Source organism: Juglans microcarpa x Juglans regia, chromosome 7S, assembly GCF_004785595.1.
Source record: "Juglans microcarpa x Juglans regia isolate MS1-56 chromosome 7S, Jm3101_v1.0, whole genome shotgun sequence".
NCBI lineage: Eukaryota > Viridiplantae > Streptophyta > Magnoliopsida > Fagales > Juglandaceae > Juglans > Juglans microcarpa x Juglans regia.
This window is the reverse complement of record NC_054607.1, coordinates 6,835,935-6,862,759: the sequence shown is the minus strand read 5'-3', so window position 1 is coordinate 6,862,759 and position 26,825 is coordinate 6,835,935. Positions and strand designations below refer to the sequence as shown.

The following is a 26,825-nucleotide window of genomic DNA, read 5'->3' as shown; positions in this document are numbered from 1 at the left end:
ATACATTAACTTAATATTTTAAGAAGTCCATAAATAGTTTTTTCTTTTTATAATTTGGAATAAAAGTTGGAAAAAAAAAAAAAAGGAAGATGGCTTGAAAAGTGCGGTTTAAATAGTTAGATGAAATGAGATAATTTTAGATAAAAGTTAAAAGTTGAATAATATTGTGAAAATATTTTTTTTAATATTATTATTATTTTAAAATTTGAAAAAATTAAATTTTTTATAATATTTTAAATAAAAATTTTAAAAAATTATAATAATAAGATATGGTTTGTTTATCCAAACCTAACAAACGGAGCCTAAGAATCGCGCGATTACTGAAATGACTGTCCGACCGTGAACCTCAAACTCCCAGCACTGCTTGCTTGCTGGGCGGCTGCAATGTCTCAGACCCTTCTTCCAACTCCCCCTACACCGTCCCCGTCTTCTTCTTCCTCTTCTTCATTATTCTCAAACCTAACGATTCCACATTCATCCCTTCATTCCAAGCTCCGAATATCACAACCCACCCGCGTAAGACCCATCCGAAGCCAACAACCCAGATTACTTTCAAGCAGAAACAGTGGCCCCACTGACAATCCCAGATGGTCGCTCAGCGGGATGACCGCCCTCGTTACCGGCGGCACTCGCGGAATCGGGTACATTTACTTATAAGATCTGAATTTATTTATTTTTCCTCCTTGGTTCGTGAAAATTGGTAATTTTTTGGTAATTTTAGGCATGCCATTGTGGAGGAACTGGCGGGCCTTGGGGCGACAGTGCATACGTGTTGTAGGAATTCAAGTGAGCTGGATGTGTGCTTGAGGGAATGGGATAATTTGGGTTTTGGGGTAACTGGGTCAGTGTGTGATGTGTCAGTTCGAGTTCAGAGAGAGGAACTCATGGGGACTGTGTCTTCTGTGTTTGATGGGAAGCTCAACATCCTCGTAAGTAAGCTCCTGGATTTCCTCAGTTTATACACCCACAAACATGCGTGCGAGCGTGTATGTTCTGTTCTATTTGGGTTCCCATTTTTGTGCTTTAACATGTTATAATCGGAAGCGTATCATTTCGAAATTCATTTCCTGTTCACTGAACTCGAAAGCCACCACATTTTGATCCGTAGATAAATAATGTTGGGACAAACATAAGGAAACCAATGGTGGATTTCACAGCTGATGAATTCTCTACTCTCATGTCGACCAACTTCGAGTCTGTTTTCCATATATCCCAACTTGCTTATCAACCTATGAAAGCATCGGGATTTGGAAGCATTGTATTCACGTCCTCTGTAACGGGTTTTGTCTCACTGAAGTCTATGTCTGTTCATGGTGCAACAAAAGGTAATTTACCTGAAACCATTATCGCATCTTCCTATAAACTTTGAACCCGAGGAGTTTATCAAAAGGTCTTTTTTTTCTTTTTATTTATATGTGATTCCTAGGAGCAATCAATCAACTCACTAAAAGTCTGGCTTGTGAGGGCGAAAGATAATATAAGAAGTAATGCTGTGGCGCCTTGGTACATCAGAACCTCAATGGTGGAGCAGGTACTTCACCTTTTGCTGATGTGATTATTAGTTTGATTGAGCCCTTCTAGATTGCTTTCTGACCAATAATCATGTGTGAAATCATAGCAGCTTCTTGCTGCCACCTTGCTCTTTCCAATGAAGTTATGCAAACACAACCCACACCAACACTAACTACCATGTTAATGGAAGTAAATTCAATTGAAAAGGAGCATTTTTTGAATGTTTGGTTTAAAGATTTTTATCTAATTTGGCTACCGAACTGAAATGGAAAATACTATATACTACACAATTATCCCACTCCTATCATACTGTATTGATGTTGCATTATCTACTAACCCTTTTTATTTGTTATTTTGAAAAATAAGAGTTCATATAATAGTTGATGGTCAATGCCACATCACAATATGATGAAAGTGGAATGAGAGGGTGATATGTATCATAACTGAAATTGATACACAGCAAAATTTTAGAATTGTTGTTCAAAATCAGCCTCCTTCCTATTCATCACGTGCAAAACCAGATCCCTAAAAAATTTGCAGTCTAAAATGCTAGGACTTGCACTTCCTAATGTATGGAATGTAAAAAGGCTGAAACCTAAGTCAACATGAGAGGTTGAAGTTGATCTTGATTTTCCTTTGTTCCAGGTACTTAGCAACAAAGAATATCTAGAAGAGGTGTATTCTCGAACTCCTCTTCGGCGTCTTGGAGAGCCAAAGGAGGTTTCGTCTCTTGTAGCATTCCTTTGCTTACCTGCATCATCCTACATCACTGGCCAGATTATTTGTGTTGATGGAGGGATGTCTGTCAATGGTTTCTACCCAAGACATGACTAGAAGAGCCAACTTAACCATTATGTTGATTTACGTTCTCTTAATTGACCCCAGAAAGTCTAGTCTCCACTAGTTATGACCTAGCCTTGGCATTCCCCTGCACTCCTGCTTCTCTTTTGCAGTACCACAAAGAAACAATTTTTTTTTCCCAATTATCACTCTTCCTATTACTCAGTAATTTTTACCCTCCTTTTTTTAAGCCTTCAAATAGTTCATGGTCCGATTGTATTACTGTCAACCTTTACCATTGTTTCATTAAAATATCTCCTAATCAGGAAACGGTTTGAAGAAAAAGATGTCTTGGATGTACAATTTGGAAACTAATGTGGACTAGTATGAATATTTTATTTCTTGGTCATGTTTTCATCTAATGTTTCACTGATCATTGCTTGCCGGTGCGGTTCTGTGGCTGGTTAGGGTTAGTTTTCATTGATTGTTTACTAGCCTTTATATGGTCCATGTTTGTGTATGTATGAATAATCTCAAGAGTGCTTAAATGTCCAATGTGAATTGGAAAATGCACAAACACACATGTTCAAAGAATGAAGACCAGCTTACTGCATGCTTACATGAATCATATTTGCTTAAATCACTTGGGTCGCTGGTCGAGGATAATAGGATCATATCTAAATAGCCCCCCCCCCCCCCCCCCCCCCCCCCCCCCAAATACTGGAAAAACCATTAATCGTTGCGGCAGCGGCGGCGGCGGCGGTAGAAATCAAGAGCGAGAACGGCACCTTGATAGAAGGGGGCAACAGTGTTGGTGGCATTTGAACCAATAAATCAGGTACTCTAATCTTAAACTTTAAACTTATGGTTTCTATTTTTAGTTTGATAAAAATAGAAATAGCATAAAACCCAGAAAATTATTACTTAAAAGGCTAAAAAAGTCTAAAAACAACAGAGTGAGCATTCAGAGTATATAAACCAATTTATCAAAAATGAACACAATTTCTTGTCACATTGGGATTTCTCGTATTGGGTGTCGGCCATATTTCGTCAACACATGACGAAACCTCCTTCGTATCTACAGACATGTTGAAAGTGGACATTTATTTCAGAAGACATTGAAAAAAACCACAATAATTTAGGATTAAAGACGAAGAAATGATCGAAGCATGCCCTTTAAGAAGAGTCTCCGGCCAGCTTTCCCCGACTCCAAGAGTCAAGACTGATTAGAGGGGAGCAAACCGTTCGACAAAAGGAGACCCCCGCGCCATGTTGACCGCAGACTTGGGTTGATGTGGCTATTCACCAACCAAATTGGAATTTATGTGTCACAAAATTCAGTGGTACTTTTTTCTTTTTTTAGAATGATATTTATAGTTTACAGATGTAAATTTCGTAATATTTTTTTTAAATATGGATAAATCTGAGATTTATATAAAAAAAATTATTTTTTAATAACGTACCCAAAAGAAATGCTTGTGGTTTACCCACTCTCGAACTGTATCTTGGATTACTCTTTTTTTCTTTTCTTCTCAGAGAAATTAGTAAATTCTCTTTTTTATCAAAGTAGACAATGGATATTCGTTGTTGATTCAATCCTGGTCTAGAGTATGAGAGTGTAGAAAGCTATATCCGACATCGAATAATTCTACTCATCATTTTTACGTCACATACTTATTTTTATTTTTATTTTTATCTTCTTTTTTTTCCCCTCATGACTAGAAGAACTTAAATTAATACAATCAACTATAGTCGATCATATCCATTATAGCTCTTTATCATAGTCTCGCAAATCTTTCATGGTCTTGCACAAAAATTCCTTTCTTTTGTGGTCAAGATCATTTCCTCAATCTATCCAAAGAATACGAGATTGGGTCACTATTTTAGCTTCATTATTTTTTGTGAATAATAATACAATTATAATTATTTTATAGCTATTTTACAATTGGCCAATATAATTATGTTATTTTATTAAAAATAATTTCAATTTCACTTAACTAAATCTGTTTATAATAAAATTACAAAATAGTTACGAAGAAATATAAATTTATCATTTTATATATTTTATTTAAAAGATATGTCCTAATTCAGAGTTTTTTTTTTCTTTATTGGGATGGAAAGGGACGTCTTTTTGTTTTCATCAAGGGAAGTCTTTTTCTGATGTGCTATAAAAAATTTATTGGGCTCCCCAAAAGTCCAATATATATATATTTTTATAAGAGTAATGACAGAGGTGTACGTAACCTTGTACGATCGTTTTGAAAATAATAAGAGTTATTATTAAAAGGTTAAATTTTTTTTATATACATCTTGTATTTATTTATTTTTTTTTAAAAAATATTATCTAATACTTATATAATATTTATACACTCACGAGTATAAATATTATCTCTTATTTTTCTACAAACATCATTAAGATTGAGTTTGATTGTAAGATTCAGCTGAATTCAACCTAATTTTAAAATGAATTTAATATCTAAACATTCAACTCTTAAATTATTAAATTCATCTCAATTCAAAACTTTATTACATGTGGAATCGACAATCTTATTTTAACTTAACACATCCTTATACGTGGGTGGGATTTACAATTTTTTTTAATTTTTTATAAAAAGTATTAAACTTATCTTAACATCTAAATATTTTTTAAATTTAATTTAAATAAATCTCACATAATTATCTCTGTTATTTAATTTATTATTATTTATAAAGAATTGAGTTAAATTAAATTTATCTCAACGTCTAAACGCAGCTTAATATTGACCCGTCTAAACTCATGAGAAATGTCAGCTGTAACTGTAATGACGTTGTACTTGGAATTTGCAATCAATTTCTCCTGCCTTCACACTGCCGAACAAGGCCATCTCTCTCTTCTTATCAAAAACCTTATCCGCCAGCAACGATCGATATTGACCTATCAAATACGGTCTCCCTTTAATCTGCGGTCTTCCTTTAAAAATAATAATTGATTTATTTATAATAAATATTTACAAAAATATAAAATTTTGTTTTTTTTATCAATACTTATAGATAAAGTAAAAAATAAAATTAAAAGTTATCAAATAAATAATTTATTTGGTCTAAATCAAATAGTTACTGACAAACAACTTTCAAGATCGAAAAATAAATAAATTATTACTATACATAAAATAAAATTCTGTAATAAACTCGAATCAATTCATTCATATAAAAAGTAAATTAATAGAATCAATGAACTAGCTACCATTGTATAAGAAAAATAAAATGCGTAATAATACATATTGACGTGTTATTTATTGATATATTAAAAATTGTGAAATTTAAAATTTGAATTTATAAAATGGATACATAAAATTATAAATAAAATAATAAGTATATTCATAAAAAAAAAATTAATAACCAGCTGTTGAAATCATGGCCAAGATAGAAGATGGTCTTTAGGGAAATACAGCTGCTCTTGTTACTAATGGAACCAAAGGAATCGGGATTATTGCTTTAATTTCTCCGTTTGCCTTCGACTCTTCAATTAGTTAAAGTCATTTTTAGCTAATTCTATAAATTTACAGATTGCCGTAGTTTGATTATAAAGAAATTTTACAAATTATTATAATTTAATATGATACGTTAGATTGTAAAATTATTTTTAATATAAAATAGATCTAACATATCATATAAAATTATATTAATTTATAAATTTACATTTTTTTAGACTTATTTGCAATTTTGGCAATTCTTATATAAGTAGTCATATAAGCATAAACTACAATGTGTTAGCTTTAATTAGTCAGTATAATTAATCCCCAATTAAAGTCGCAAAACTTGGTAGTTGTTGGGATCTGCATGAAATAAATTCCTGCTTTTTATTTTTTTTAATGTTTGTTTAATTTGCTAGTTTTTGAGTTATTTCCCTGTTTGTTTTGATTAGATATGCTATTGTAGAGGTATTGGCAACACTTAGGCGATCGTACATAACTCTTTTTTTTTTCTTCGCTACAGGAGATGCAGGCGACCAGCTTAGCAATCCTCTCTGAGCGTGGCCCATAAGAGCCATTTCCCGCATGGAATGTTTAGTTTAAGTCATAACTACTGTCCTAAGGGCCCATCATCACAGCACTCTTAAAGTATCTAGTTAATCCAAAACCCATATCATGACCCAAAAGTCAGGCTTTATTATCATAAGTAGTTTTAACTTATGTCCTAACCCGAACTCCTAATCTCGAAATCATGAAATACCAGCTCGTACCAATTGAGCTACCACCTTAGTGGTGACCATACATAACTCTATGAAGTAGATAAGAATAGATCAAAAAGAGGTATAGTTTATAAAAATTTTTGATAATTCATTTATATTACTTCTTAATATTGGATCTAAAAGGTAAGCTTTTCGAAGTTGTAAATTTTAGGATTCCTCGTGATAATATATGTGTGCCTTTCACTATTCTAGTGTTATATATAGTTAAAAATTATGTAAATGTCGCACATTCTTCATAAGAAATAATAAAATTTATTATTAAAAAAGCACAGGGTCTATGAGTCTAGAATTCCATTTTGACTCTCCATTCTCCAAGGAAGAATTTGAGGTCGGCCACTCAGCGGAAAAAGGAGAACTTTTTTGAAAAAAAAAACCCAAATCAATGTATGGTTTTGCGGCAAAAGAAACGATTTGTAAAAATTTTAAATGGATAAATTTTATATAATTTTTATAAGAAAAACACTTGCTTCAGTCACTTGGGGGAAACGCCGCGCAAGCGACTGCTGATGTGGCAATTAAACGAAACGCCCCATTTCGATTTGAATTGTTTCCCTCATCCTTGTATTTCAGTCCAAATGATTTCAATTGTTTTCCTCATCCTCGTGTTTCAGACAACAAGTTTCCCTCTTTGCGATTTTTCTTCCTCCTGACTTCCCTCCCTCTCTGCTCCTCACGAGACCTCTTTCTTTGTCCCCTCGAAGCCACGACGTCCCTCCACTCAAAGCCGCCGCTTACGGCCTCCCTTAGTGTCGAGACTGAAAGTCTAAGACCACCCACTCGAAACCTTCGATTCCTCCTTCCCTCAACCACGTCTCCTACCGAAGGTAGCAATCCCTTCATCATTCTCTCTTCGTCCCGAGAAACCCTAACTTTCCTTCCCGAAAAAGCCCCTTTTGAATCTCTGGAACGCAGCTCCACTTCCAGCACGCAGCTTCATTTCCGACGTCTACTACCACAAATCCGAGATCCTATTTAAATGGGTATATTTTCTATTAACATTCCATAATTTTCTGTTAGGATTTTTTTATCTACGAAATTTGTGATTTTTTTATCTATAAACTGTTAGGGTTTTTTAGGTTCTTTCTCTTTCTATTACTGAATGGTATTTTCATTCTTTGCTTATTTCTTGTTGGGCAACTTCGAATTGATCTTTTAGAATATTGGCGGTTCACCTTTTGGCCTAATTTTGTGGGTTTGGGTTCTGTCGGGTAGTGTCTTGTGCTAGATTTCAGATTTTTAATTTGGTATAATTCAAGTACCTGAGCTTGATATTTGAGGAATCTTTTCAAGTTCTATAAAGCTGATTGAATTTGGATTTTGTTGGTTGCACTGAGCGAAGAAAAGGGTATGTTTTTCTACTTCTGACTTTCAGTTTGCTATTTGTTGATAGTCTTTCACATATGGCCAGCATTTCACATTTCAGTTTGGACCATTGGTTTATATTACTGTGTTGAAATTATGGCCTCTGTGTGCAAATACATGAACCAATTAAATGTGTAGTTGGGACCACTACTGCCTCTTTCTATTTTTTTCTTCATTTATTTTCTTTTTTCTTTTCATTAGCCGGCATTTATCCCCCACTATCTTTATCGATTTTTTAGTCTAGAAAAGAACTCTTATGGTAAGGCATTAAATAATAAGGCACCCTACTAAGTTGGGATCATAAAGAAGATCCAAAACATTAAGTGAAGGGGCAGGAGCCAAAGCTACTGTGCTCTGAAGGTATTGAAAAGTAGTTGGTGCATGTTGCCTCTTTATCTTTTAAATGAAGCCTTTTTGTTGTAAATTGTAGTTTGGTAAGCTATAAAACTAGCTGCCAATTTTGTCTTCTATTTGACTCACTAGCTTCTCAGGCTTGTGCTCTTTCTTGAAGTGCTTGTTTAGGTGCTTGAAAATATTGGATTTCCCTTTTTGTTTATCCTTGGAAAGAAAAAGAATAATTGATATGTTTTCAAATGCATCAAAACTTGTATTGTAGTTGTCAACCTCCTTAACTTCTTGTCAGTAGTCAAAGAGAGCTTCTTAGCAGTAGACTGTTTCACATTCTTGATACAAGAAACTATAAACTGTTGCAACTCATTTAACTGTTTCCAAGTCAGTACTGAAGGAGAGTTTCTTAGCAGCAGGGTTTCATTGGTGTACCTGTCAATGCATTGGAGTAATTGTCATGTACATGTTCTATGGTCCAAGTGTCGACTGTTCTATGAGTTAATTGTCAATTGTTACCACATTAGCCAAACTGAGCTGTTTTTGGCTGATTTTCTCTTATAGTTGCAGCTTCTAACAAATTTCTTTAATGCATTTTATGTCCATCGTAATGCATTCCTAACAAGAAAGATACTCGCCCCTGTCTGGTCTAGGTGGAAGGCAAGTACATATCCTTTTGTATTCCTTCTATATTATGCATTATTTTCTCTTGTTTGTTCTTTGCTTTTATTTTACTTTTCAACTCGTCTGATTCTGGTTCATGTTAGAATGTTCTCATCATCACTGTCTTCTTCACCATCAGCGAAACTATCGTGCTTCTGTAATATTGAAACTACATTGAGATATTCAAATACTGAAAAAAATTCAGGACCACCCTTATTAGGGTGTCCAAAGTACAACACCAAGATAAATAGTACTCTTGTAATGTAACTTGAAATAATATATTGATTAATATTACGTACCTAACACTTTTTTTATATATGTGTTAAATATTAGGGATTACCATATTGCAAATATTTCAAGTGGGCTGATAGTAATCAACACATCGACTCGGAACTACAAGAAAAAGAAATTCAACTCTTAAGGAAAAAGGAAGAGCTCGAGAAGAGACTCATCGATGTCGAAAGGAGGGAGATTCAGCTCCGTAAAATAGTAGATGAGATCGAGAATAGAGAGATGGTGCTATTCAGTAGGAATGAGGAGGTTTGAAAAAATGAGTTGGTCATTGTTAAGAGAGAAGCTCTCCTAAGGCGTCCACGCATGCTACCCCGGATGTATTGAGGTTTTGTGATAGTTGTTTGTTGTTATTTGGTGAATTAGTAGTTGTTTATGTTACAATCATAGTCTGAATTTGTAGTGTAAGTGTTGTAAATAGCTTAGAGAACTGAATTTGTAGTTTAAGTGTTATAAAATAGCTTTTGGAAGGTGATTTGTATATTATTACCATCACCTTGCAAATGAACTCTCAATGTACACGTATATTGCATATTTGGGACCTTCGAAAAGACAGTTTGTATGCATATTATTACTTTACACGTCTAGTTTTTGGGCATTATGATGAATTTTCTCTTCTCTGTTAAGCCATAAGGACTTAGTTAATAAACTTGTGAGTATCATCTTCTTGACAGTCCTGTATATCTCTTTTTAGTAAGATCACATTGATACAAGAGCATAAAGCATAAGCAGGTAATGTCATCACCTTCAAAACAAACTTATACAATGAAGAGCCAAAACTGGTGCATAAGCAGGTAATGTAATCACCCAAACAAACTCTTCCCGTTGACTTTCTCACGTACACCAAGCAGCCAAAATTAAGGCACATTATTAATGATATCCCAGTGGAGCATAAACTTCCTTCAACTCGTGTCCATTACATGCCTACGTCCACCAGTTCAATATTGCAGCAAATTACAAATTTTCCAAGCCATGTAGAATAGGCAATTTCCCAAGCCATGTAGAATAGGCAAAGTGGGAAAAATCAACCCAAGTAATTACATCAATTTGAATATCTTTCTTGCATACAAATAACTTGCATATATTTCTCACCCTACACAAAAAAATTATAATTTTCACTTGTGTCTTGCTTTCTTCCCACAAAAGTAATTACAACAATTTGAATAGTTGCACCTTCAACATTTCTATCCAGGGAAAAAAAAATATAAATACAATTTTCAACTTGGAAGACTTTCTTTCCACAAAAATGTACCTACAAAAATGTAAACTTGCCAAGCTTTCCTTCCCACAAAAATAATTACAACTTCCACTTGTGTCATTCTTTCTTCCCACTAAGTTATTTACAAAAACTACAACTTGTAACAAGGGATTTCACATTTAAAGGTTTTGATGTTGTTCTAAGCAGGGGCAGCTATGGAATCCCACAAATCATCCTCATTGTGTTTGGTGACCTTGGCTGTAATCTTAGGCTGTGAACTTGCAACTATAGGAAAAATAAAAATAAAAAATAAAAACCATTGAGAGCCTTCTTGAATGAAAAATTAGACAATAAAACAATTGTAAACAGAAAATTGTATATATGGGGAAGGATTGATGCTTGAATATATGTGCACATGTGACAAGAAGAATTTTCTTCAAGTCACAGCTAGCCGAAATTTCAATTGATTTAGTCCATATAAGACATGCCAAATGACAATATATTTAATGGAGCATCTTAGTTCAAACTTATATCAGTCATTAGATTCCCTACCACTAAAGATAGTATTCAAAGCTGGACTAGGAAACAACAAACAACTCTACACCAAATTCATTAATTGATCAGCCTTTGCAAATGTTTTGGCGACACAAGTGGAAAGCATGCTTATTGAAATTCCATCACGTGGATTGACTGCACCATCTAATACTAGTGCAGAGTGGAAAGCATTTTTTGATAAAAAAAAATAAAAAATAAATGCATCAGTGTCAAAATATGCATATAGAGGAAGTAGTAATAGATTGACTGCACCATCTAATACTAGTGCAGAGTGTGCAAATATAACTTCCAGCTATATGGCTCTATTAATAGCCATAGTAAGTATCTTTTCTGCCACATTTTTGGTAAATTATCAACATTCAAGGCAAGCATATTCAATTGCCTAGAGGTGTGCTAGAGTAAAACAAGAGATCACATGGTATACTTTTCATGCATATACCACAAAATTGAATCATAAGTTATAAAGTTTCAACAAATAGCTTTAGCAGGAATTAAAATTTAACCATATCATTTGGGCAAAGGTTGTGATCCACCCATTTCAAGTTGCATCTGTAAAGAATAAATAACAAATATTATTCTGACATGAATTTGGTGATATTAAAAATATAAAAAGTTTAGAAATATTACACTTTCTTGACTCCCAACCATATTTTGGAATCCACTAATGTCAAAAGCTGGGCTGACTGAAATAGTCTAGTGATACATGGATAATAACAAAAATATGTCAAATATAAGTCTATCGCATGTATGTAGCAAATACTTGTCCAAGTAAGGCAGCAATTTTGTAACAAAAATATGTATACCTGCACGTTTCCTTCAATAGCAAGATCTATCTCGGATGGGCCAAATAAATTCCTACACGTGTTTTAAGATGACGTATCTCCACCATCTCGCTAATAGTCAAGTAACAAGTAAAAACTATATATCAGCACAATATTTGCATAAATAAATCAACCCAAATAAACATGAATGTGGCAAATATTCTTGTTATTAAAGATATCGAACCTCTTTACGTTTTTCCTTTACATTTACTTTATTCGTCCTCGCTTTAACCTTCCGCATTTCTTGCTCCATCCTGGATGCTCTCCTCAGAGATGGGGGTCTGCCTTTTCCGCGCACAACTTGTGGACTGAGTACTTGCTACGAACTACCAACTGTAGTTGTGTCCTCTGTTGTTAAACTAACATTGGAATCCGTTTGGGTCATTGAAGGGGGTTCTTGGTTGCCATGATATAAATCAATCATTGCATATAACTTCTTAGTTGCATCTTTAATATGCTCTTTTGAACCCGCTGCATGAGTAATCATCCGATAACAAATATTTAACAGACTTGAATATCTGTTAGTATCTTCTCGTTGATTTCCTGTGTTATAGGTACTCTGGATTAACGTGTATCTCCGTTTGATGTCCTTCCTCCATCGATCTAAAATGTACCTATCTGGCAAGTACTTTATCCCGTTACATTTCAATATGGCCAAGACATACCTACACAGTATCCCCTTCATTTGAAATAACCCACATGAACACTTAACATCGCAATTTTCCTCATTAAAGTCTACATAATATGTAACATGTTTCGTGAACTCCTCAACATAAATTTCATCTTCTACTAGGTAGGTCTTCTTCACACCATCAGTAGAGATGGATCCATATCGAGCACACCCATAACTTGCTGCTGAACTTTTCTAAATTTTACATTCGTGTACAACTCTTGGAATCTCTTCTCGATTGGAGATCTAGATATGCATAGAAGGAATTGTAACGCTAAATGAGTGGAAGTCCAAACTGATTTCATTCTCGATTTTCTTTCTTAATGCATTGTCAAACTGGTCGATAAACTCCTCCAAGTTTGTCTTCGCATGAACATATCCGTCGAAAAATGCATTCATACTTTCGCTCCGTTGTGTTGTACTCATGCCAGCCCAAAAATACTCCTTCAGAAATACCTGTACCCAATGTGTGCACTCAGCATACAAATTTTGCAACCAGACATTCTCTTGCAAACTATACGTGCTAATTAACTCTTCCCATGATTTCTCAAACTCTTCAATAGTTTGACTGTCATACACACATTTCATCAGCTGAGTTTTTAGGCCACTTTTATAAGCACGATAGGAGCCAAGCTTCTCGGGAACTTTTTTCAGTATATGCCAGACGAAAAATCTATGTCGGCTTTTTGGAAATACAATGGCTATTGCATTTTTCATCGCTCTGTCTTGGTCAGTAATAATAGCTGGCGTGGCTATACCATCCATACACTGCAGCCAAGTCTGAAATAACCATGTAAAAGTCTCTATGTTCTCACTGGAAATTAACTCTGCTCCCAAGAGAATCGACTGCCCATGATGGTTTACACCAACAAAGGGAGCAAAGGGCATCTCGTATCTGTTTGTCAAGTACGTGGTGTCAAATGTTACCAATCACCAAAATCTTGATAAGCTGCCCTACTGCGTGGATCTGCCCAAAAGACATTATTTAACCTCTTATCATCATCTAAATCCATCAAGGCAAAGAATCTGAGGTTCTTGTACTGCATCCTACAAAAATAGTCTTGAAGCGCTCCAGCACCACCTGCTCCAAGTCATAGATGTCTTGCCTTATCGATGTAATTGCGACAATCTTTTTCTAAAAATTGGAGGTTCTCAAATCCTCTCGCACCCACAACAAGAGATCCGAAACTCTTGTTCATTTGAATGTCAGCTAGGTCATTAGTATCTAGTACCCTTTTTACAGTCTCACTAACTTCGCGATTACATTGGAAGAAACGGAATTTCTGTGGACTCAGCCCATGATTGTGGGTATTATGAACTGTGGTCAACCGCATCTTTCCCCCAACTTTTAAGGCATTAATCATTGCCTTACAGTCAGTCTTTGCTGTCAGTCATGGTTTGGCAACATTCATTGTCCTATTCCGAGCTTTTCCCCCACGGGCACAACTAAGAGTGACATATTTGACACTCCCTTTGTCATCCCTTTCACTCCTTTGTGTCATGGATCCAAACCCGCATTTCTTAGCATATAGTTTATAATAACTCATTAATTCCTCAAAAGAATCAAACTCCATCCCCGCTTTTGGCTCCTCAATCATATCACCACCATCCATTCGTTCTAACGGAGGTGTCTCAGCAGTACTATCACAAGTTTCCCCTGAATCTGGCATATCCTCTTCACCTTATTCATGAACCCTAGAGGAGGAACATGGCACTTCAGTTTCCCTACACCCGGGTGTATCCTCTTCGAATCTTTCAGTTGTTCTGGAACTTGTAGCCATGGGAGGACTCGGAGGTCTCATCTCATATTGAAATGGATAACCAGTATTCTGCTAAGAAAGAAAGCAATTAAACTTTCAAAAAACAGGAAAAAAAAAACAACAAAGAAGTTGCATCACCATCTGAATGTTGCTTGGACATTGGTATGCATTTGGATATGTGATAAAAGCCGGTGACCATGCAGACCCTGGTCCGTAACCGTGCATGTAATTTAGAAAGTTTGGAGCAGTTGTTGGGATTTCCTAACATAACAATAATAATGATAATTAGTAAGTACGAGGTTGACAAACTCCGAACAAATATTAAGAATCATATAACATACCGCAGTTGAGGGATTTGAGCTACATGGTGTTGAGAGAGATGGGTTTTCCTTCCCTTTTTCCATGCATGCTGCATTAAAAAAAATTGTACAACCATTTTTATAGGAGGAAAAAAGTTCAAAGAATTCAACATCTTCGAAAAATAGCGACTTTTTAAACTTTTTGCAACAATTCAAATATTTAATTTACTTCCACAACTAATTATTTCATGCAGACAACCATAGCAGGAACAAGTTAATAATTATTGCATGCATATTCTGCTTCCATAACATGCATGCACAAATTTCTCTTTTTTTTTTTTAAACCTATACTAGTATTATTAGTATAGTGTTGGAAATATCTCTCCACTATCAAACTAAAAGAGAGTGCAACCAAAAAGGAATGAAAAAGAATGCACATAAATGGGGCTGCCACCAAAAAGGATTGGAGCAGTAGTGCTGGACTTTAATGGGGCTGCCACAAAAAAAGAATGAAAAAGAATGCACATAAATAAGTGTTAGACATGAGGGCCAAGCTTACAAAAATGACCATAATCTGTTAGAGTCCCTATATATTGTACTGTCTGTCGTGAAGCCTTTGTTCAGACTTGTAAAATTTAAAACAAAATGAGAAAAATAAACATCTAAAATGAGTTTTACAGAATTTATGGTTGTTTAAATAATGTTTCAATAATTTTAATTACTGTTTAATAAATATTTCAGATGCCCTTTACTACTAAACCAGATTCAGATTATGTTTGGAGTGAAACACAAAGTGAGCCACCAACATTGATCATTTCAAAGACTGTAAAGGCAAGCATGTGGAACTACTTGATCATACTTAGCTAAAACAGTTTGAACAATTATGAGAACCACATGAATTACACATACAATTTAATTCCACAAGAACCATATCCTCAGATGTCATCAATGAGCCCAGTGAAGCTCATGCGACGAGTGAACTCAAGTGCTTCTGTTTTGTGTTTCCTAAATGAAAAACACTTAGTTCAGTGTCGCCCGACCAAACACTTAGTGCTTCTGTGTTGTGTTCCCTAAATGAAAAACACTTAGTATTTCTGTTTTGAGAAACTGAAATCCATTTTTATACATTTTTAGATATGTTTTCAAGCTTGAAAACAGAGCTTCAAAATATAGCTTCAAAACAAAGGATATTCATCCATTACATTCAAAGCACAATCCAAACTATGATTTCTTACCACACGGTGAAGAAGAATAAGACGAAGACCAACACGGTAGAGTACTGTGAAGAAAAAGACGAAGACCCACACAGCGAGACGATGATGTCGAAGACCCACACCGTGAGATGACGATGCCGAAGACCCACACCGTGATTTTCCGTAGAATAATATTTCGGAAGAAAATAATCAAACTGATGATGATTCCCAGTATTTTTCCCACTTTCTTTCAACAAGCAAAGAAAATTTTTGAAACTTTCTCTGCACGGCCAAACTCAGAACATTCAGACAAAAGTAGCTTGAAGAAGAAGCTTGTTGTTTTCATCTTTCCCGCGATTCTCTTCTTTGTTTTTTTTTTCATTGATGTGGCAATTAAAAATTATTTTTTTAAACACCGACTGTGCGCCGTTTGCACTTGCCAACTGCCCCTAGCAGAAGTGTTTTTATAAAAATGTGAATTCTTTCTAAAATATATAAAAAATATTCTTTATTAGTAAATTTTATTTTTTTTTATAAATAACTCATGTGAAATTTGTCTATTTAAAGAGTAATTTGGATTGAGAAATACTGTCATCTCATCTCATTTTATTATTACAATTTTCTTAAATTTTTATACAAAATATAATAAGTAATTTAATTTTTTCAAATTCTAAAATAATAATACTATTTTAATAATATTTTATTCAATTTTCATCTAAAATCTTCTTATCTCATATCATCTCATCTCACTTTACAAATAACTCCTAAGATTTCGTTTGTTTTCACAGATGAGATGAGATGAGATGAATTGAGAATAAAGTTAAAAGTTAAATAGAATATTGTTAGAATATATATTTTTAATATTATTTTTATTTTGATATTTGAAAAAATTGAATTGTTTATTATATTTTATGTAAAAATTTAAAAAAACTTATAATGATTAAATTAGATAAATTGAAAAGAGTATGTAAAAATAAACTAGAGATAAAACTTGTAATTACCGTTACTCTTTGCGAGAGTCGAGAGATGTCCAAAAATGAAATAATTTGTGATTTTACGACTGCAAAGATTCAGCTTCTCTCTTTTTGCCGCTGCTGTCAGTAATGATTTTTATTATCTTTTTATTATTTCTATTATTATTTTTATTTTTTATTAATTTTTTAGTAATGTTTTAATATCTTTAATCATTAAGGACAAATTTTAAAAAAATACACAAATTTATTAATAATTATTTAATTAATTATTAAATAAAAGAAAATAATAAAAAATTAAAAAAATAATAATAATAAAGGGGGAATCCTATTGTCACAGCGTTGTTATGCGTTTTCCAGCTCTGAAAACCACGCCGCCCCAACCTTCCCGAGTCTCGTCATGCAAACCACCTGCTGCTGCACGCTCCGACCCCAAAAGTAAAAACCACTACGCGTGCGCGCCGTGCCCATGATGACGATAATTTTGTTTACTCATGTTGGTGCCGACCGAACACGAGTCACTGCTGCTGCCATCCCCTCTCCCCCAAATCGCCATGGCTATCTCCTCCTACAGTACCTTTTCAAAGTTCACACCACCATCGATTCGTACCCACTTTCCTCTGTTTTTTTCTGTTATAAATTGCCCTAGTTTTACTTGATTTCGTAATATTTATTTTAAAATAAAAAAATTTTATAATTTAAGTATTAAACGAGTCATTAAAATTTTCAATTAGTTTTTTAAGACAAATTTATTTTCATGACATTATTTAGACCATTTAAATGATGTAGAATGCGTGCTTACACCCGATTTTAAATTAAAATAACTCTAACTAAATATTTTTTCCCGACGTTTTAACAAAGATAAATAATAGTATTTTATAAATTTTTTATAAAAATAAATATACAAATTGATATTTTTTAAAGTAAGATGTAGATTTTATAAATTTTTTTATTATAATATCAAATAAAGTTATATCAATCAAGCAATTTATTTTTCTAAGACAGTTGTGTGAATATGATACTTATCTTTTAATAAATATATAAAAAATGTCTAAATAAATAAATTAATCGGTCCCAAAATTTTCTAGATTTATTTTATTTGAGTACAATTTGATTTGAGAAATTACAGTTCAATTTAAAAATAATTTATATTAGAATGGAAAATTGATATCAGCCACTTTATAAAAAATAAGATCTATTAGAATGGAAAAGCAAAATCTAATCCTATTTTTTCTAGTGGGTTTCATTTTTTTAGAGAAATATGTACAATCTAACCATATTTCTACGACCATTATCGACGGTTTGTTTAAGAAAATTATTATATATTTTGAGAGTGATTCTGAATGAGAAATGAATTAAAATATATATATATATATTATTTTAAAAAAGTATAAAAAAATCAATTTTATTAATGAGACTCTTTTTTGAGAAAACTTTTGAATAAAATTGATCTATTTAAAGCATTGGCATTGACTCCAAATGTCAATTCATCTTTAAAATTTGAAGAAATAGCGATGGATTCGTTTGCAATGAAATAGTCAAATACTAATGACTTCAACTATAAATTACAGTATTTTTAAAGGCCGATTTGAGTATAGAAATATTCTTAATCTATTTAATCTCATCTCATCTATATAATTTTATTAAATTTTTATATAAAATATAATAAATAATTTAATTTATTAAATTCTAAAAAATTAATAATATAAAAAAATCATATTCTAACAATATTTTATTTAATTTTACTAAAACTATCTTATCACATCTCATATTATTATCCAAACGAGCTCTTAGTATTTTTTTATATTTAAAGATGTACTATTCATCTTCAAAAGTAATATTTTATTCTAAAATATTAGACTCAACTATTTTAATATTTCTCACTTTTTATTCTAAAATCTATTTATTGAATAATTAGGTTGAGGAAAAAATTAATCAAGAAATAATAATTTAAATAAAAATAAAATTTTTAATTAATATATGTTTAGTATAATAATGATTTTAGATTTTTGAAAATTACGTACTTTTAGGTAAATTTCTAAGATGACTTTAACGAAAACATGGTCTTATTTTATTTCTTTTTTTGGGTGATAAATTTTATTTATTTTTTATAAAATATCTTATTTTTTAAAAAATATAAAAAATCTAACCATATCATACCAAATCAAATAAAAAAGTAACCCTGATTAGTCCAAAATTGCTGGACAAAGGTTTAAGTGGTGCCGGGTTCTGTTGGGCACGTGGCACTAATTGTGCGCCTCCTGTCAATTTCAATGCCCAGATTACTACAATTGCTTGCCAGCCAGATCTTCCACGTGGAGCTACTTCTCTAGCTTTAGTTATTCATTCGTGGGCCCCTACTGAAACGTACTGTCCCGTCTGTCCATTTACACGTTGTCCACTCCCTTCTCGCCGCGTGTTTACCGAATCTCAGGTTGATTATGTTCTCTTCATTTCTTGCATTTTCAGTTTTTTGTCTACGTGTAAGGTGTAGGGTAATCTCGACATTTCTGCACTGTCTACAATCGGAATGATAGTTTCAATTCAGATGTCCACGATTACGACGCGTGTCCTTGGATGAGGGAACCGCCCCTCAGATATTCTATTACCGTCGACGATGGCGACATTCTGGCCCCACATGTCAAAATCGAAAATGATACGTAGAACGATTTCATTGGACCACGGTAGCCGAAGGAATAAATTTAGAATTTTTGAAAAATCTCGTACTCTACAATGATACACGTGGCAAACATCTAGACACCTCTATTATATATATTTTTTTTAATGAAAATTATAAAATTTTTGTCAGGTAAAATGACAAGCCTAGCCTTGGTACAATATGCGTGTCGGAAAAGGGTGTTCACCTAACGAAGGTGTTTAGCTCCTACTGGACCACGTATCTTTGTACCCGACGCAGTTGTTACACGCGTTTGCTATTAACGGTGAAGAGGGGAGAGAGAAGGAAGATCAACGGTCAATATCAGCTCGTTCAGGCGGAAGAGCACTTCGTCACGTACGCACAACAGTACGTGTGCGGGCTGCCCGAAAGAGTGACCGGCAGCTGTCCTTTGGCGACCAAACTCCTACGTAAAATTGAAATGAAAGGCCATGATTACCGATAAAAGGGAAAGGCCATGGAAGTGCTTTAAAAGCTTCCTCGTTAGCGCATTCTATTGTTTGGGTAATTTCAAGATTTTTGCAATCATCAAGCTTTAGAGATAGATCGTGATTCGGGGTTCGAATTAGAGGCTTTTTGAGTCTACTCCCGAGTATTTGTTGGTTTTCTAGTTGGTGGTAGAAGCTAATTTCATTGAGAATGGCAGAGATCTGCTGTGAACTGGCGAGTGAGAGCAGGGCATCGACCCCGTGCGAACAGAACTCTCGAACCGCGAGGCGGAGGAGAATGGAGATCAGGCGGTTCAAATTTGTGTCGAGTGTGGCGTCACCAGTGACGGAGCATGCGCAAAAGCGTCAGAAGCTAGAGGTCTATAAGCCGTTGCTTTCTCGGGAGTGCGAGAACGCTGTGGAGAACTCCGCATTGGATGAGGAAAAACCACCGTTCGTGGTAGAAAACGGAAGATCCAAGACCAAAGAGGTCTTAATTCCGAGTCAGTCTTCCAATCTTTCTATGTCGACGGTCTGTACCTCTCCGTCAGCCCCTGTGGTTCCAGAAGTTTGCGGGGAGTACCCGAAGTTCGGCGTTGCATCAGTGTGTGGAAGGCGGAGAGAAATGGAGGACGCAGTGGCGATCCACCCTTCCTTCTGTCGCCGAGACCGTGAAACCTCCACTGAGTTGCATTATTTTGGTGTTTACGACGGCCACGGTTGCTCTCATGTATGAATTACCTCACTTTGTGATATTTTTAGGAAAAAAAAATAAAGAACAAGACATTTATCTTCGATTTTTATTCAAAATATAATTGCTTTCTTCTTTTCTTTAGGTGGCGACTAAGTGTAGAGAGCGGTTGCATGAGCTGGTGAAGGAGGAGTTGGAGAGTAAGGAAGGTTCATCGACGGAGTGGAAGAGCGCGATGGAGCAAAGCTTCAGGCGAATGGACAAGGAGGCGATTGGGTGGAACGATAGCGTTTTGGGAGCCAAGTGCAAGTGCGAGCTTCAGTCGCCCGAGTGCGATGCGGTTGGATCTACTGCGGTTGTTGCCATAATGACGCCTGAGAAGATCGTCGTTGCCAACTGCGGTGACTCCAGAGCCGTGCTTTGCCGCAACGGCAAGCCTGTTCCTCTCTCATCTGATCACAAGGTTAGCTTCGATCCGCTTCCTCTTTAAGTTTCATTTTTCGGTTTTTCAATCCCCGATGGTAGCGTAAATTCTCTCACACGCAAACTCAGCTGATTAACGGAAACAAACGATAGCTAGTGGTAACTATAATACTTCTTAAAGACTTACAATTGTTAATAAAATGGAATTGAAATTGTATGGTCTCTTTCCGCTGAGGAAGATTCAAAACGGAAATCCGAAAACTAATATTGTTTAGCCTCCATTTGATTAGATCTGGTATTTTCTATTTGGAGACGACGATGAAAAATATTCCCTTCGCAGTTCTTATTCAGTTTCTTGGAAACCAAACGGAACTTATGTGGCTTAAGCAGATTCTCATGAATGAGTAACGTGATAAATGCGGATTTCACGCGTCCGCTTGGTAGTCAACCGTCGGATCACGTGATCTGAGGGTTCTGATTGTTGCAGCTCGTTGAACATATTTAAGAATTAAAAGAAAATGAAATTTTTTTGTAGTGCCATTGATTTGCAAGCTAAGAGTGATTTCTTTCTGGTGATGCGTGATAACAGCCGGACCGTCCAGATGAGCTGAAACGGATCGAGGCTGCGGGTGGTCGGGTTATTTACTGGGACGGCCCACGGGTTCTCGGAGTTCTCGCCATGTCAAGAGCTATTGGTAAGCGCCGAGAGAAGAATACTCTTAATATTATATCGCTCCTCAGCCAACGGTGCACTGTATTATAATTATGAATATGCTTATGGTCTCACTGTGTTAAACGTGTATGTTACCGCAGGTGATAACTACCTGAAGCCTTACGTGAGCTGCGAGCCGGAGATGACGATCACTGATCGGACGGCGGGGGACGAGTGTCTGATCCTGGCGAGCGACGGTCTGTGGGACGTGGTGTCCAACGAAATGGCGTGTGGGGTGGCGAGATTGTGCCTGAGAGGGAAGTCTCAGGCGTCACCGTGTTCGCCGGCTGGAGTGGCTGAAGTTTCCGGGTTCGAAAATTCCGATAAGGCGTGCTCGGAGGCGTCGACGTTGCTGACGAAGCTGGCCTTGGCCAGGCACAGTACAGACAACATCAGTGTTGTGGTGGTGGACCTCAGGAGAAGGGACACGTAGCGATATGCCATGAGTTGTCAACGGGTTGTCTTAAGATTCTTTTAAAAAGATTTTTTAGGCATTAGGGGTTGGCTTAGGGCTTTTATGGCTGTTTTTTTATTTATTATTATTATATATATATATATAGGGTGAAGGAGTGGAAGAGACAGTGAACGTGGACAGAATGTCACATGTTGGAACACAATATCAAGTGAATTTGATGAAAACATCTATAAAATATTTTTAATATTTTTAAAAGATGAATGGACTATGGATCTATAATCTATTAAATATTGTCAGTCATTTTGTGAATACCTTTTTTTTTTTTTTTTAATGAACTGCTAATTTTAAGGTTTCTCCAAAAATTTTAGGGAATTTATTTAAAGAAAGAAAGCAATGGGGAATATACTTTGGGAATTGGATGCATTATTAGTAATAATATTATTTGAGTAACTTTAAATAAAGTTATAAGTTTTGTCTATTTCTTTTAGAGAAGAGTAGGATTTATTGTTAAAAAAATTAATTTTTTTTATATAAATTTTATGTTTATTTATTTTTAAAAAAAAATGCGCTATATTGATACATTCTATAACTATTAATTATTAAGCATTATTTTTCTTTAAGTGTTTTTTATCTTACAGTTAAAAAGATAAATACATAAAATTAAAACTACGAAAATACATAAAATTAGGAAAAATGGAAGATATATGATTATTTATATAATTAAGATTGTGCAAGTATCGTTACTTTAAAATTGATCATCTTTTAAATCAACAAATATCATCTCTAGTTTAGGTTACAATTTTCTTCCCTATTTTATTTTTAGGACTGATACCCTATTTAATTCTGAAAAATGTAACCTAGGCTTTGAAAATTGTGATATCTTACAATTTTCTTACCTATTATTTTAAAGACTGATACCTATAGAATTCTGAAAAGAAAAATGTAACCTAGCTTTGAAAATTGTGATCGGTTACGATTTTCAAAATTTTATAGATGGAAGAAAGAAAGAATTATTTGCATGGAAATGATATCTGTAATTTTAATGAATGCAAGTTTTACGAATTTATTTTGAAAAAATGATTTATATAAAATTTACATAAAAAAATATTTTATTAATAATAAATTTCACCATTTTTCAGAGAAAGTGTACAAGACTTACAAACTTTAGTCGGTATATAACACTATTCTTCTCAATATGTGGATAAACTTATATAATTTTAAGGTTTAGTTTGATTTCACAAATTATTGAAACTATTTCATCTTTATCTCATTATTTAAATACCATTCAAATATAAATATTTTTTAATTTCAAATTTTTAATTTTTTCATCTAATCGTTACATAATTATTATAATTTTTCTAAATTTTTAAACAAAACATAAAAAAATAATTTAACTTTTTTAAATTTTAAAACAAAAATAATAGTAAAGAGTTATATTATGATCCTTTTTAACTTTATAATTTTTTTTTCTCAACTTTTTTTCTCTCTTTTTCCAAAATTTCATAAAAATTTTAATTTAAACTATTTTACTATTATTCCACATTTACGTAACCAAATGAGGTTTGTCTCTTTTAACTATACTAAATTAATAATATATATTTTATTCACATCCTCTTTTGACCACATGACTTCAAACAAAAATTTGGCGCACTGCAGTCCAGTCCATCTGATACTCATTTTTCTACTATGTTTACGTTTTTTCTAACGGATGATCTTGAATAAGAGAATATGGATCTCTTCAAGAAATATTTCAAGATAATAAATCGTAGTGCACATTTAGCTTCCATTGCCTCCAGTTAGAGGTGCTACCTTCCTTATTGGGCGGGGCCACTCCTTCCTTGCCCCTGCATGGGCGGGGGTGGAAAATTTTTTCCCGTACCCCACCCCTATCCATGCAAAGGGCGAGGTACCCCGTCCGCTACCCAAAGTGCAGAGATGGATCTCCATCTGTCTGCCCCTTACTGGGCCTTCGACCTAATTCAATTATCTGGGTCCAAAATGACACATAATGTTTTTGGGCCCAAAATTTAACTTAAAAATAAATATATTTAAAAAATGAACACAAAAATTAAATTATATAGATAGAACTATAAGTATATACTAAGTTTCAACTAATTAATAATATTAAGTATTAACTAATAATCATCACTAAAGTACTAAACTATTACAAATTTACAATTATATAAATTAAGAGAACTAATAAACTATTACAATATTACAAACTCATCCAAAAATAGTAAATATTACAAATTATACTATTAACTATTGTAGCAATATTACAATTGATTGTAAATTAACAAAATCATAACATTTCAAATTTGATCAATTTGGAATGACGGTGAGTTCATTGAGACTGAGTTGTGAGACTAAGAATCAAAATCATAAAAGTTATAAAATCTACAATATTTAATAAGTTAAAAATAAAACAAATTAGAATTATAAAATTATAAATATGAAACAAAAATTTAAAATACAAAATATTAAAAATACTAACCAAGATAAGATTGGGTCATTGGGATAAAGATGAGCATATATCATTGGGTCCTTAGAATTAGGATTCGGCATATGTATATTGAGAATATAAAAGCTAAAAAACATACAAACAAAATAATTAGATACTAAAATATTATATAAAATTATAAATACAAAAAATAATTAAGGGACAAGTTGTGCAAACTATGGCAATGGTGGGTCCAATACACAAAGTCATACTGCATCGGAGGTAGCCGTAGACGCTATCTTAAATTTGAAATTAATATCGATTAAATGAAAATAAATAAATTAAAGTAAAAAAAAAAAAACCCAGTCATTTCATGCGTGGTTTATATATATATATATATACTTATATATAATTTTATTTATATATATTATATAAGCGGGGTGGGGCGGGGGATTTACAGGGAGGGGTTACCCTTATCCCACCCCCGCCCCTGCTTTGGGTGCTAAATGCGAGCAGGGCCATACACACGAGGGCGGGGCGGATGGGGGGCGGGGCCCCGTTGCCCGCCTCTACTTCTAGCGGTGGTCCACAGTTTGTACTGCTGTGTGAACTACAAAAAATTATCATTTAAGATGGTGCATTCTTTGCAGGATATGGGTGGAAACCAAATATTTGGTCCTAGAGCATTCGCATGGGAATATCCAAATGCAACTGCAAAAGCTCAAATGGCTAATAAAACATTAAAAGCAGCTGCATTGGATTATGCAAGTGTAAAATCAAATGGCTTTTAGCTACAGTGGTTCAACTCCTTCGGTCATATTTGACTTGATACTGTAGCTCAACCAAATGTTTGTTTATTATTTTCTTCCTCTCTCTCTTCCCTCACTTTTCCAATGTGAATTAGTTGCTTTTCTAGTCCAGCCTCTCTACAAAGTGCATCAAGCCCAATAAATGAACAAGTATTGATACAAAACAATAAAATTAATATTGTAAAACATTAATATTTTCATGTAGCTCTTAATTTAGAAAAAAAAAATTAATAGAATAAAAAAAATTGAGAAAAAATATTATTAAATTTAGAATATTTTATTATTATTTTAACTAATAGATAGATAATCCAATGTGAAAATAAGTTTTGAGTGGAATAGCCAAATGTAAAATCATGTCATATTATGTAAATTTTACATTTGTATATGCATAATTCAATGTTAATGCTCTAAGACCTCTTTTTTTTCTTCATTTTAACAATGTGGTTGTTATAATAAGGTATTTGTTGAGAAACACAACCCTTTGTTCATATATCTCATTTTCATTATCTGAATGAATATATTTACTTGCTTAGAAAGAAAGAAAAAAAAAAAAAAAAAACACAGGAAACAAATAGCTCGGAGCTATTGCAATTAGGGGAACAAAAAGAGGAGGTAACACATCATCAGTCATGTCAACAAATCCAGGCAATGGGGCCAACGAGAGATGGAAATCTAAAGCAGGGATGCTTAGAACACGGAACCAAAGACGAAGAAGTACAATGCTCTGTGGCTTCGGGGAAGAAAAGAAAAAGCAAACCAGCTTGATCAATCAGTGTTTTAAATTTTGTATCGTACTAATTGGTACGGTTAAAATTTTTCGTCTCGGCCATCCGATCAGTATAGGTATTATACTTATTCTGTACCGGCCATACCGGCCGGTACCGATCGTACTGACCTAAATTTCAGCCGATACCGACTTATATTTCAGCCTGTATTTTTTTTTTGTTTTTTATTTTTTTATTTTTTCAAACTACAAGCTTATTTTTTTACCTCAATTCAGACTAGACTATTTATAATTTATATATATATATGTATTTATATATAATTTATTTATATATAGATTATTATTTTAAAATATAATTTTTATATATATTTATATATATAATTTCTTTATATATTGACTATTCTGAAACATTATTCTAAAATACTATTTTAAAATAATATTAATATCAAAATATTTCATTTCAATATCTTGATCAGTACGATATTCGATACGGTAATTAAAATATTGTAATCAACACCATCCAGACAAAAGAGTAGAGTGACAGCCACGAACGTCAAATCCAAACTTTCTACGTGTCCCAGCAATTATCAAGTCATGTTGGATGCCAAAAAGGGATCTAATTCTTTGACAGATACGTAAATCCTATCAACGGAGATTCGGAGAAAATCAAACCACCCCCAATAAGAGAAAAAAAATGCTCCACAATTGGTGATTTAACAAGAGAGGAATTATGAAATGAAAACAGCTTTAACATTTCAATGATTTTGGAAATAATCTCTTTAAGAATTGTATGTATTATAGATTATAGGGGTGGGCAGTAGGAGCCAACCTCCCTCTACCCCACCCTCACCCTCG

The 26,825-nt window shown here is 33.8% G+C and overlaps 2 protein-coding genes and 2 long non-coding RNA genes across 6 annotated transcripts; 2 read left to right on the top strand and 2 right to left on the bottom strand.

Moving 5' to 3' along the window:
• The first annotated feature begins 303 nt into the window (after window positions 1-303).
• Window positions 304-2,693, top strand: LOC121240588 (tropinone reductase homolog At5g06060-like). Its single transcript, XM_041138066.1, is given in 6 exon segments — window positions 304-641; window positions 722-929; window positions 1,109-1,325; window positions 1,427-1,463; window positions 1,465-1,531; window positions 2,158-2,693. Coding segments are annotated over 6 exon segments (975 nt in total). The 5' UTR covers window positions 304-384; the 3' UTR covers window positions 2,347-2,693.
• Window positions 2,694-11,397: 8,704 nt separating this feature from the next.
• Window positions 11,398-12,546, bottom strand: LOC121240587. 2 transcript variants are annotated; one of them, XR_005935568.1, is made up of 4 exons: window positions 11,943-12,546; window positions 11,741-11,830; window positions 11,565-11,630; window positions 11,404-11,486 (listed from the first exon to the last, which is right to left on the bottom strand). It is a non-coding gene; the product is annotated as an uncharacterized LOC121240587 (long non-coding RNA). The 2 variants fall into 2 exon arrangements; XR_005935569.1 differs by having other exon boundaries at window positions 11,398-11,486; window positions 11,741-12,546.
• An 883-nt stretch (window positions 12,547-13,429) lies between these two features.
• LOC121240586 lies at window positions 13,430-26,825 on the bottom strand. Of its 2 annotated transcripts, XR_005935567.1 has the most exons (5): window positions 26,815-26,825; window positions 15,723-15,962; window positions 14,530-14,597; window positions 14,327-14,449; window positions 13,430-14,257 (listed from the first exon to the last, which is right to left on the bottom strand). It is a non-coding gene; the product is annotated as an uncharacterized LOC121240586 (long non-coding RNA). The 2 variants fall into 2 exon arrangements; XR_005935566.1 differs by lacking the exon at window positions 26,815-26,825 and having other exon boundaries at window positions 15,723-15,988.
• LOC121240585 (probable protein phosphatase 2C 24) lies at window positions 19,822-22,293 on the top strand. The gene is made up of 4 exons (XM_041138064.1): window positions 19,822-20,486; window positions 20,593-20,910; window positions 21,460-21,565; window positions 21,684-22,293. Exons 1-4 carry the CDS (start codon window positions 19,968-19,970, stop codon window positions 22,013-22,015), a joined length of 1,275 nt encoding a protein of 424 aa, XP_040993998.1. The 5' UTR covers window positions 19,822-19,967; the 3' UTR covers window positions 22,016-22,293.